Here is an 11,962-nt window from a genome sequence, read left to right on the forward strand (position 1 = left end):
TATGTGTTTTTTTCTTTGTTGTAGATTAATGGTCATATTTTGTTATTTTAACCAAAATTTAAAATATTAATTGCTAAAATCTAATTACCGTGAATTACTAAGCTCAATTATAAATTATTGAATTATAATTAAAATTCTAAATATTATTAATTAAATTGTTAGAGTTTTATTTGCTTGAGAGTTGATGATTGGAATTATAATTTAATATAATTTCATATTTGATGTTGTTATCTCAAGCTGCAGAAGTGATGATGCTCATAACTCAATTATGATATTTCAAATTTCAAATTCCAGAGAGATAATGCTTAAAAATTATAAGTGGTTGTGAAGCTCGAGCCTCTAAATGAGATTATCCTCAAAATTCAGTTATGATATTTTAAACTCCATACGAGATAATGTTTACAAGTCAGGTCTGATCTTTAAATTTCTATATGATGCTCATAACTAAGGTGTGGCCTTTTAAGCTCTAAATGCGATGATATACAAAAGTCAATTATGATTCAAGCTCGAGATGAGATGATGCTAAACAATCAATTATGTTCTTACGAGATCTAGATGATATGATTAACAACAATGTGACACATCATTCCTCCATCATATCTAATTATTATTCCCTCTGGCCCACTATAACTGATACAAAACTTTTGAACAGATGAATTAAGGAGAATGTGTAAATTGGTTAAAGTTGATAGGACATGCACTTTTTTCAATGGTTAATTTTTGTCATTTATGGAACAGACTATTTATAACGAGACAACTTAAAATGAAATACAAACCACTTTCAATAGGAATAGGATGAGTGAAGTATTAATTAAGTTGTTAGAGTTTTGTTTGCTAGAGAGCTAATAATTACTTGAAATGTACCACCAATTTAATTTGCTCAAATTAAATTAATTAATCAATATAATAAATATTTCATATGTAATAATATTATAAATAATAAAACGATCATAAATTTGAAGTGATACCGTCGAATTTCGACGGGTTAAGCTCTAGTAAATTTTAAGACAATAATATGCTACTTTACTTTATAAATAATGTGTGATTATTCTAATTACATTCTCGTTCTTCTAAATGGACTACTACATTATATGCCCGTGGCTTAATAATAAAGTGATTAATGCATGAAGTCAAAAATTATGTGTGAAAAATTTTATATTTAAATCTATTATCACATAATTTTTTAAAATATTTATTTTCTCGATCAAAATAAAATAAAATAAAATACACCACTGTAATATTCAAATACACAACTGATTTTCACGTAAACTGAATCGCCCCTTAAAGCAGTAAAGCTTGATTAACTCTTGCAATGTAAAAAGCATGAACGTAAAATAAGCATCAAGGTATACATAAAAAAGGCATGATTAGTTTATACGGAAAAAAAGGTGGTTATTTAACCATCCTCAACATATATATTGTGATAATGTAGTAAAGTATATACAGTATATATAAGAAAATTCTTGAAGCAACGTGAGTTGACATGCATTAATCTACAAGTGATATGAAAGTATATGAGGCCAGCTTTTCCTGAAAAGAATTAACACTAGCTAGTAAAGGTTTTGTGAAGCCAACTTAATCACCAAATTCATGATCAATAGGAATTATATTTTTATGATGGTATATTGGATTGTTGGTGAGATAGTACATGCAATTGGAAGATAATTCAAATCTCACTATTATGGTATTACCTTATAAGTCAAATTCATTGTATATGGCGTCTTCCCTTCCCTTCACTTTCATTCTCTTATATTTATATATGGTTTTTTGGCAAAGGCATATAAGACGAGCAGAACCGATCACCTGCCCACCGTGGGCAAGCATAACGTGCCCACCATTGTTGTGGCAATTTTAATTAGGAAATATAACTAATAAATCTTACTCTAATTAAAATTATCTTACTATAATTACAATTGTCACATTATGGTGGACATGTTATGCATGCCCACGGTGGGTAGGTGATCGGTTCTGATAAGACGAGTTTATCTATAGCACGTTCATAAATATTGACTGCACGCCTCAAAAATATATATATGTATATATATTGATTGCAGATCTGTTAATAATAATAATAATAATAATAATAATAATAATAATAATAATAATAATAATAATAAATTGGGAGTTTTTGATCTAGTAGCAATATTAATTTTGTGTTGACTTGAGAAATCCTCACATTATTTTTTACTGACATGCTAATATATAGCAGGATTGTAGGAGATGAGTGAGATGTAGCTTTTTGCAAATTCAATGAGCATTCATTGCAGGCAGAAGGTCCAACTTCAGAATGAAGAAACCCACCTTTGCGGGCTCCATAAAAAGTAATTTGGGGAGTGATGTTGAAGCCACAATAATTTAACAGGGGATCTTGCATGCTCAGTATCGTAGACTACATTCTAATTGTAATTAATAAATTTTAATTTGGATTAATAAGTAAGTATTAATTAATTAATTGTGGCTTTCACACGTGTTGGTCCTGAACGAGTATGTATCGGTGAGTATACACCAATTTAGTGGCGGATCCAGGATTTGTTATTAGGGGGGACGAATTTTATTGAAGTACGACGTTTGAAAATATCTATACGGGGTTCGGGGGCGGGAGCTCCCGAGCTAAATCTTTTTAAGCATTCCGTCAATTAATTTTTATATCCAACTAGAATATTAATGGGTTTAGAATTAGAATCAGTCACTTAATATACTCCCTCCGTCCCAACGAAAACGGTGCACTTCTTTTTGACACGGGATTTAAAGAGAATAAAATTATAGTGTAAAACTGTATAAAGGTGTGTGGGGCCACATTATTTATAGTGTAAAATCTATATAATATATAAAACACCAGTTTAACGTAAACTTTTTCCCACCAAATTTTCTCTTTCTTCATCTTTCTTTTTCAATTTCGCTTCTTTTTTAAAAATCATCAATTTTAATTCATAAAAATATATTCAATATGGATGTTAAACTAAAGATAACGAAAAGATCTTTAATTTGATGTAAAAATTACAAAAAATAAATTTAAAATAAATAAGTTATTATCATTTAAAGTCATAAATTTATTTCTTTTTCTCTCTCCTCTCTCATCTATCATCTTATCTCTCCTAAATCTATTCTTTTGAATTTCACGGTTATATCTTTTCCCTATTTCATTCCCTTTTCTTTATTAATTTAATTTTATTTTTATAGTATTTTTATTAGACATCATTTTTAATATTTATGCTACTAAAAAGATTAAACTTATAATTTGTTCATTTTAGAACTCTTTAGCTTAAAAGTAAATTTTTAAAGGTGATATTTAGATTTGTATAAATTTATAGGAGTAAATCTTAGAATATTATATGATACATAATGATACTCATTATCATTTACTTGCTTTTGATATTTGATGATTTTTATATTTATACACAATATCAATTATATTTACTTACATTTAATATGTATATTTATTTATTTAAAATATCACTCACTTTTAATATTAGTCGTGCATCGCACGAGCGGGCGTACTAGTTATTATCAAAAAAGGAAATGCACCACTTTCGTTGGGACGGCTCAAAAAGGAATACGCACCGCTTTCGTTGGAACGGAGGGAGTAGTAAATAGTTGTTCGCAATTTTAATTGAATGACAAGTACATTAAAAGCATATAAAGACCTACTTCTAATACGCTTTTTGAAAAATTGTTTTATCTTAAAAAAAAAAACTAATTTCATTATTAATAGTTCATAATTTACTTTAACTCGAGGACTGACTCAAATTCAATATTAAAATTTTATTAATTAGAAATGAAAATAAGACAAAAATAACACAAACTTAACAAACTAATAGAACAAATAACTGTAAACTGTTAAACAATTAATGTGGATATTATAATTATTAAAATATTGTATTATATTTTTTTTGTATATATATAGTAAATAAAAAATAAAAAAAAATTGGGGGTACAGTTGTACCCCCTTGCACCCATGTAGATCCGCTGACCAATTACAAATTTTGCTATGCTTGGAAGATATTGCTTAAGATAATAAGATAAGTTGAGCTGAGTGAAGATTCAACTTAAATGACATTGATCAGTTGACTGAATAGTAAGTTGACAAAAGTCCAAATAAAACTTATTATGTTATTAATTGCTGAAAAGCTGATCAATTGGACTAATAAGATCATATTGTGCAGAATGTGGTGGTTAAGATATTTGTGTGTTCATGAAATTTTTAAGTGTTCAAGTTGAGCTTAGTCAGTTTTAAATTTGATTAGGAGATTCATTAGTCTATTTTGGTAAGTCAGCTGAAAATTGAACTTTCTGCTTAAGCTGAGTTTTGTACGTCAATTCAAAATGCTTTAAGGGCGTGTTTACTTTGATGGAAAATAAAATAAAATATATATATTTTTCACAAATTTTTCACCATTTTCACACGTATACTATGATAGAATTTTTCTTTGGGCATCAGGCAGCTTCTTTTCACTCTTTTTCTCTCTAATGCTGTATAATATTTTTAGATAGTGGTGTCAAAATATTTTTCAATATTTTTTTATCTCTAGTAAACACATAATAAAAAAGGAGGAAAATACAATATTTTCTCATATTTTCTTATCCATCATTTTCCAATGAAAATTTTACAACCAAAATGCACCCTAAGTAGATACAGAAAATAAGGCACATACTAGTTTAACGTGGTTCGGAGATAACCTTCCTATGTCCATGGATATGGATTACACGTAAATTCACTTAACTTCTGGATTCCTTATTGTCAAAGCTGCAAGTCAGCTTGAACAACAAATTAAGTTATGTTGAACCACGGGTTACGCGGCTGTATCTATTATGTGTGATTACTCAGTCGTTTTCGAATACAATTTAATTTTCAATGTAACACCCTGATCTAATTAAAATGTTAAATAATTATTTAATCCAAAAAATCATAAAATAATTTTTGATCATTCTAACACCATTTTCAAAATGAACAAGTTCTTGAATGAAATATTCAAATAAAATTTGAGTTAAAGTATCGAGTCATGACATAAAAACAACATGATAAATTGATAATATTAAACGTAGTAAGTCAAATGCTATTTAGAAGTAGTTTGAGTTTCAAAGCTTACACTACAATGCTATTTGGAAGTAGTTTGAGTTTCAAAGCTTACACTAAACAAAACATTAGATATTATATTTAGGTGCAAATAGAAATATCATTTTTCAAAAATGACTTGACGCAGTTATTCAACTCTCCACATGTCTCCAACATTAAATACCTGTTAAATATGGGATGAATATTAATATATTCTTTTAATTATCTTTAAAATTAAATATATAATTGAGATTATTATAAATAATCTATATTTTGTGCCCAAGATATTTTTTATATTAATATAGATTGGTTGGGGGGGGGGGGTTTCACCTATTCCAAAAGTTCAATTTTAAATATTCAAATTTGTTGCACATTTTCGGCCATAATTTCCATTAACAACTCGAAAATCCTTTACTTGAATTTCAAAGGTTACCATAACACACATTATTGAAATTTTTGTGTAATTAAATCACGGATGAATCCCATCTCTATAGGCATCTTTTTTGTGATTTATTGTTTTTCCTTTGAATAAGGTGACTTATTATTGTCAATTGATATTAAAATTAAAATTATTGATTGTCAATTCACATTCTTTTCCCTCAAAATAAATATATAAATATAAATAATTATTTTGATAGAAAATCAATTGACATATTGACTTGTCCTTAATATTTCATTTTATATCAACTCAAAAACAAATAAATAAATAAACTGATTTTATACGCTCCAAATTCAGCGCGAGAAAACTAGCCGTTTGCAAGCGCCTCCCAATTCCCAAACCTCAAAATGATCCATTTCTCCTCTTCTCTTCAAATATTTGATCAATGCAATTCACGTTGTAGTTCGAAAAACTCACACTCTCTCTATCTCCCCAATTCGTGGTCGATTTTCATGGAGTCGACGTCGGAGTTCACTAGAGTACTAGTTACTCCGACGAAAGAGAGAGTCGCCGGTTCAGGTCGGACGAAATCGAACGAAAACCTCAAGTATGCGGAAAATTTTGATCCAAACGTTTGTCGTGCTGGAACGAAGCTATACAAATCAGCATCAATGGTCAATTCTATACTCAGCGCCAAAAATCCAAGTCGCGGGAAGTCTAATCTTAACCGATTGGCTTGTCCTTCTGCGATGATGAAGATTCGAGGCAGGAAGTTTGTGATCGCGAAGGAAAAACCTCGGGTAGAAGAATCGAATTCCGCAGCCGCCGCTGTGGATTGTAAGAAGTGTGAAAAGGCGGCCGGGAAATCCAAGTGTTTGTGTGTGGCGTATGTGAGTTTGAGGGCTTCGCATGAAGAGTTTCAGAACAACCAGGATCAAATTCAGAAGGAGGTTGACTCTGATAGGGTAAGTGAGTGCGAGAACCCTGGGATTGACGATGAAGGAACGAAGGAGACAAGTGATGTATTGATTGAGAGTGATTGCGAAAATGGTGAATTGAGGTTGAAAAAGAGCAGGGAAAGGCTTTTGGAAGCGGCGAGACGGAGCGTGCCGGAGCCGGGATCAGGAAGGGTGATGCATTTGGTGAAGGCATTTGAGAAACTCCTTAAGATGCCGAAATCAGGCGATTTTGATGAAAATAAGGAGAAGAATGTTATAAAATGGGCGTTACCTGGATTGCAGCGGCCTCCTAAGGTGCCTCAGAAGCAAATTTCTTCTTCATCGTCAGATTTTTACCAAACATCAGAGAGCTTACCTCTTGATTCTCGTCCTTCTTTCTCATCAGATGGCAACCAAAGAAGGTTAGCGAGGATGACGGCCAACACATTTGAATTGTGATGTCTATGTATAATTGTGTGTTATATACCTGTTCTATGTTGGAATCTAACATTGTTTTTATGAACCTTCAGCCTGTCATCGAGAACTTCGGCCTGTGGAAGAAGCAGGCTAAGTGTGAGAACCTTTGACTACGCTACACTTAATGGGAGATAACTTCCCTTTTCTTTTTGACAATCTCATCTATGTTGTGATTTTTGCAGAGCTCTGAATCTTCCAGAACCTTCAGCAGAAGACAACGGAAAACAAAGCAGCAGAAGTCAATCTCCCGAAAGCCTTTCATGCTAACGACAGAGGTTAGTCTCATGGAAATTGATTCTTGTGTATGCACTATGCAGCACTCTTTAGATTTGTACTGTGTTAACCAAGCACGTTTGTAGCGTGTGGACTCATATGGATGGTGTATGGTTACAATAGAGCTGTGTCATGATGGGATATTTCAATTAAAATAAACAATTCATATTCACATCCACTAAGAAAAATCGGTTATTATTCGTTCATTCCATTTGCATTCTGCCATGTTGACCTGTGGGCGGAGACCATGAGGATATGGTTTTCTTTCAACTGTTTCTAGAAGGTTTAAGTTCTATAAAGTGAAAACTTCAAGCTTGTAACAATTTTTTAGTCTAGTCATAGCCTCCTATTGGTAAAGGTTAGATGTAGAATGATGATTGGGTGAAGGAGCTGGAGTCATAAGAACACATGTGAAGTTGCATATATGAGTAGAAATACGAAAATAATTGTGTAGCAGCAGGAGTCATAAGTTTTTTTTTTGGGGTGTTTTAAGCTTAGTTTTCAGGGAGATTACTGGTTGATAAACTGGTGAGAGTCAATAGAGCTAAAGCCGATCCATCATCTAATAGTTACAAGTTATTTTTAGAAGGTAAATAACAATAATGATCATTTATACAGTCATAGTGGCGCCTTCCGTTAATAAAAAATTCTCAACCGATCAACAATTTTACTAATCCTAATTATCTGCAAATGGTTTGTATCCAGATGCATGTTTGTATGACAGAAAAAACTCGTGTTTTCGACAGCAGAGATACATGGACCTATGAGCCCGTGCATGGTTTTGATGCTTGGTTATCTGCTCCTTCCTTAAAATTGTTACAAATTTCGGAAACTGATCTTACTGCAGCAAAGAGGAAGATATAAGGAGGAAGATCTCATGCAGAAGCTAGAAAAGAAATTAGTGGAAGAGGAAAAGTTGAGGATACCTATTGCTCTAGGTCTTCCGAGGACAACAGATGAACCAGAGGTAAATTGCTGTTATCTTCTCATTGCTGTTTCCTTAATCATTTCACATGGTTCATCTTAGTGCATTTTTATTGTTTTTCTCTCAGAAATATTGATTTTAATCAGGTTTCTTTTTATATATGTTTAAAATATTTCATATGGTTCTTTTTCGATTTCTAATTCTGTCAGCGTAAGTTATGTTTGTTTCACCAAATCTCGTCTCAAAATCTCAATTTATCTTTCCTAAATTTTTCCACAAAAAAAAATATCAACCCTTTTATTATAGTGGGACAACCACTTGCATAGAGGGTGGTTCCAATAAGTTGAGCATGACTTGGAAGTTTTCAATTTCATCTGGTAAAACTGTACTGGGTAAAGGGACACGGGATTATGAGACTCAAGATCATGATAAATGATAGTATTGCTTTTCATCATTGTTTGAGTTGCAACAATTTTTAGCTTAACAAGTACTTATGCCTTAGCTTGGCCTATACAAGTGAAGATTTTGTAATTGCACTGATATTCAATTATAAGAACAGCAAGTCAAACGCTTGAGTTTGAAATCTGCTCTATTCATTCAAGGATATGATTTGAGACTCACGACAAATATATGAATTTCTTTTTATGAACTCTAAATTGTATCAAATCCAATTTATAGGAAAGCTAAACGTAAATCCTTTATTTTAGTAAGCGTAGCTTTGTGCAGATTGTTAAACAAGCAATACAAAAATTTCAGTTTAGTTCTGTTGCGTAAGGGTGTGATTCCATGAAAAGTAGTTTACTTATTCCCGCTGGCTACTGGACTTTCTGTTTAATATTTTCTAAACCAGAAATACAGACACTAAAGGGAACATCTAATGCATACCAGAAATAGATATTGAGCAATCTGGTCTGTGGTGTTTCAGATCCTTGTGAAGCCCCCAGTTAAAGAAAGCACCAAGCCTGTCGACTTGGTACTGCACAGTGATATCAGGGCTGTGGTGCGTGCAGAATTTGATAATCAGGTACGAAAATAAATTAAATCTGTGAAGTTCCCAAAACTAGAATCTTGATGCTTGCTATTAGTACTACTGAGATGTCATAGTATTATTATTGAGACTCTTTAGATTTCATTTAAATAAGAGCCATGTAAAAATTGCTAAATCACTTGCTTCTTAACTTCATTGTCAAAATTTGTGTAAATCTTCCCCATAACAAAACAGTCATTTGCTAAGTTTTTTGAATTAAACAAATGATGTCTTAGAAAAGTTTTAACTTTTCAATTCTAAGCTTCCATCTCAAAATGGCAAACATAGTCATAGGGTAGACTTAAGAAGCTATCATAGCTGGCAAATTATGCACAGTGAATACTGCTGGAAAAACAGAAGGACAATTCAAAACCTTTCTTTTCCTTATTTCTTTCATATGTAAAATTTAATTTGGGAATTCATGTATATATATATATATATATATATATATAGAAATGATAAGTTGATAATAATTAAGATTGTGTTGGATTGATCATAATGTTAATGTAACAAATCAATATATGTAGTCCAATCATACATCAAACTGTAATGAATAAAACTGGGTGATGGAAGAATGATTAAGATTAATACACAGGGATGAGAAAATGGCGTTTGGCCAAGAAAACAACTGAGGATGGAAAAGAGTGATTGGATGACCAAAGAGATTGATCAGAGAGATAATGGATGTATGTGGCTGGGAGAAGATAAAGACAATTAATAAGGAGAAGAGAGCTAATAGATGAAATGCTGGTGACTGTAATAGCAAGAGCATAATAAAATGAGAGAGAGAGAGAGAGAGAGAGAGATGGAGGGCAAGTGGTGATACACAGTAACATGGTAATTGAAGTGTGGATGAATATGTAATGGTTGAAGGATGTCAATGGAAGAGAGAGAAGAAAAGCATGGAAAGTAAAGAAAGAGAGATTTGGCGGTGAGGAAGAAATGTGGTTCAGATGGCTTTGAGTGATGGATAGGGGAAGAACAGGTGGTAGAAGGTAGTGGTGAAGAGAAAAACGGAGTAATTGTGGATATAAGTGGAAGAGGAAGAAAGAATAGAGGGGGAGAGAGGAGAGAGATGAGGGAAGAGAGGGGACGAGAAAATGCAGAGAATGTGTACAAGGAAGAGAAGAAGTTCTAATGGGTAGAGAATTGGAGAACAAGTATCTTGAAGTTCTAAAAGATGTGAATCTCAGCGCATGCAATTTACCCTTTGCTGACTTAAAAAACGAACTTTCCTAGTGATTGATTTTTCCAAAGCTCTTAGTGCAACAGAATTCTATGATCTTTGAATATTCTTCCATAGATATTCAAATAAGCTTGGTTTAATGCCCAGTTGACTAGAACAGAAGTATAGATGATCAATACTATTATATTTCCCAAAAGCTAATAAATAGTATGATCTAAGGATTGAGCTTTTAGTTGGTTAAAATCAACATTACTGGATAGGAACAGGTCTTGTGAAACTATTATTAAACCAGAACTTCGTCCATTTCTAAGCCTAGCAAAATGCAGTGTTGATGTGTGTATTGACCAAGCGGTAAGGGATTAATGCCTAAGGACGAAGGTCTTGGATTTAAGTCCCCTGTGGCGCGGCCTTTAAAATCCTTTATTTAATATTGTTAATTTATAAAAAAAAAAAAAAAAAAAAAAAAAGCAGTGTTGGTTCTTTTTGAGGTTCACTACCTGTATTCGTCTTCCGTTGTGACATTTCTTTGTCTTTTAGGTGGCCAAGAAAATGAAGCTAATTGAGCAGTACCGGATGGAAATGGAAAGGCAACGAAGGGTAAACCGCAGTCCAGAACTGGAATTCAATACTGTCATTGTTAACCTAAGCTCACTCTAACGTATATCTGTTTTATTTTGCAGCTAGCAGAAGAAGAAGAAATCAGGAGACTGAGGAAGGAGCTTGTCCCTAAAGCGCAACCTATGCCGCATTTTGACAGACCTTTCGTTCCAAAAAGGTAAATTCACCATGTCTCGCAGAGGAATTTTAACAAGAAAATACGTAATCACCTGCATTCCATTGATCATCAGGTCTGTGAAGCACCTGACCATACCAAAAGAAACAAAATTCCATTTACCTCAACATAAGAAGATCAAATGCGCTACATGCCTGCCTACACAGGTGGAGTGAAGGGATCGACGTTGGATTAGCTTATTACGAGGCTTGAAATTTTCATGTACAGAATTATGGATTGAATGTGAATTTTGTCGATGAGAATCAACCCATATGGTCATGTCCAGCTATAACTAAAGCAATGTTGATTTTTGGATTAGAAATTTCCATATAAAAAAATCCACCACGTTTTGAAGTAGAGGTAGAAGAGGTGAGCAAGCTCATCAGAACCCACAAGCAGATTGAAAAAAGTTGTTAAGAGTTGAAGTCGAAACAAAGCTCTAGAAATCAAGAAATCTAATACTCTCAGTCTAGGTGACTTTTAACTTGATTGAAAATAAATGGTTAAAATTGCTTAAGACGTATGACCAAAGATAGGTTTTTGTCCACAGATATTCAAACGGAAAAGATATCGAGTTCAATTTCTATAGAGGGTATTACTCTTCTTCCCCAGTTATTAATAAAGATTAAGAAATCCAGGGACAACCATCTCTTCATCTCAGTCGACACCATAGTCCCTATATAATTTATTTTTATTCCATCTCTATTCATTAGGCGTTTACCTTGCATGATTGATAAGATGTAGGGTTAATATTCGATTTTGTCTCATCGTATTAATGTTTTAACAAGTACCCATCATTTTAGAGTTTGATTATTTGTGTCCCGAGACAAAATTCCAGCATTTGAATACTAATGTAGTGACGTGGAATGTCAGATTTCCACATTCGCAACTTACGTGACATCACTAACATATTTTATTGATATGGTGCACAC

The 11,962-nt window shown here is 32.6% G+C and overlaps 1 protein-coding gene across 1 annotated transcript; it reads left to right on the forward strand.

Moving 5' to 3' along the window:
* Positions 1-5,798: 5,798 nt before the first annotated feature.
* On the forward strand, positions 5,799-11,476 carry LOC130988704 (microtubule-destabilizing protein 60-like). The gene is made up of 8 exons (XM_057912626.1): positions 5,799-6,792; positions 6,901-6,943; positions 7,030-7,122; positions 7,968-8,087; positions 8,971-9,069; positions 10,796-10,855; positions 10,939-11,033; positions 11,107-11,476. Exons 1-8 carry the CDS (start codon positions 5,840-5,842, stop codon positions 11,204-11,206), a joined length of 1,563 nt encoding a protein of 520 aa, XP_057768609.1. The 5' UTR covers positions 5,799-5,839; the 3' UTR covers positions 11,207-11,476.
* Positions 11,477-11,962: the final 486 nt, after the last annotated feature.

The sequence above is a fragment of the Salvia miltiorrhiza genome, chromosome 6 (assembly GCF_028751815.1).
Source record: "Salvia miltiorrhiza cultivar Shanhuang (shh) chromosome 6, IMPLAD_Smil_shh, whole genome shotgun sequence".
NCBI lineage: Eukaryota > Viridiplantae > Streptophyta > Magnoliopsida > Lamiales > Lamiaceae > Salvia > Salvia miltiorrhiza.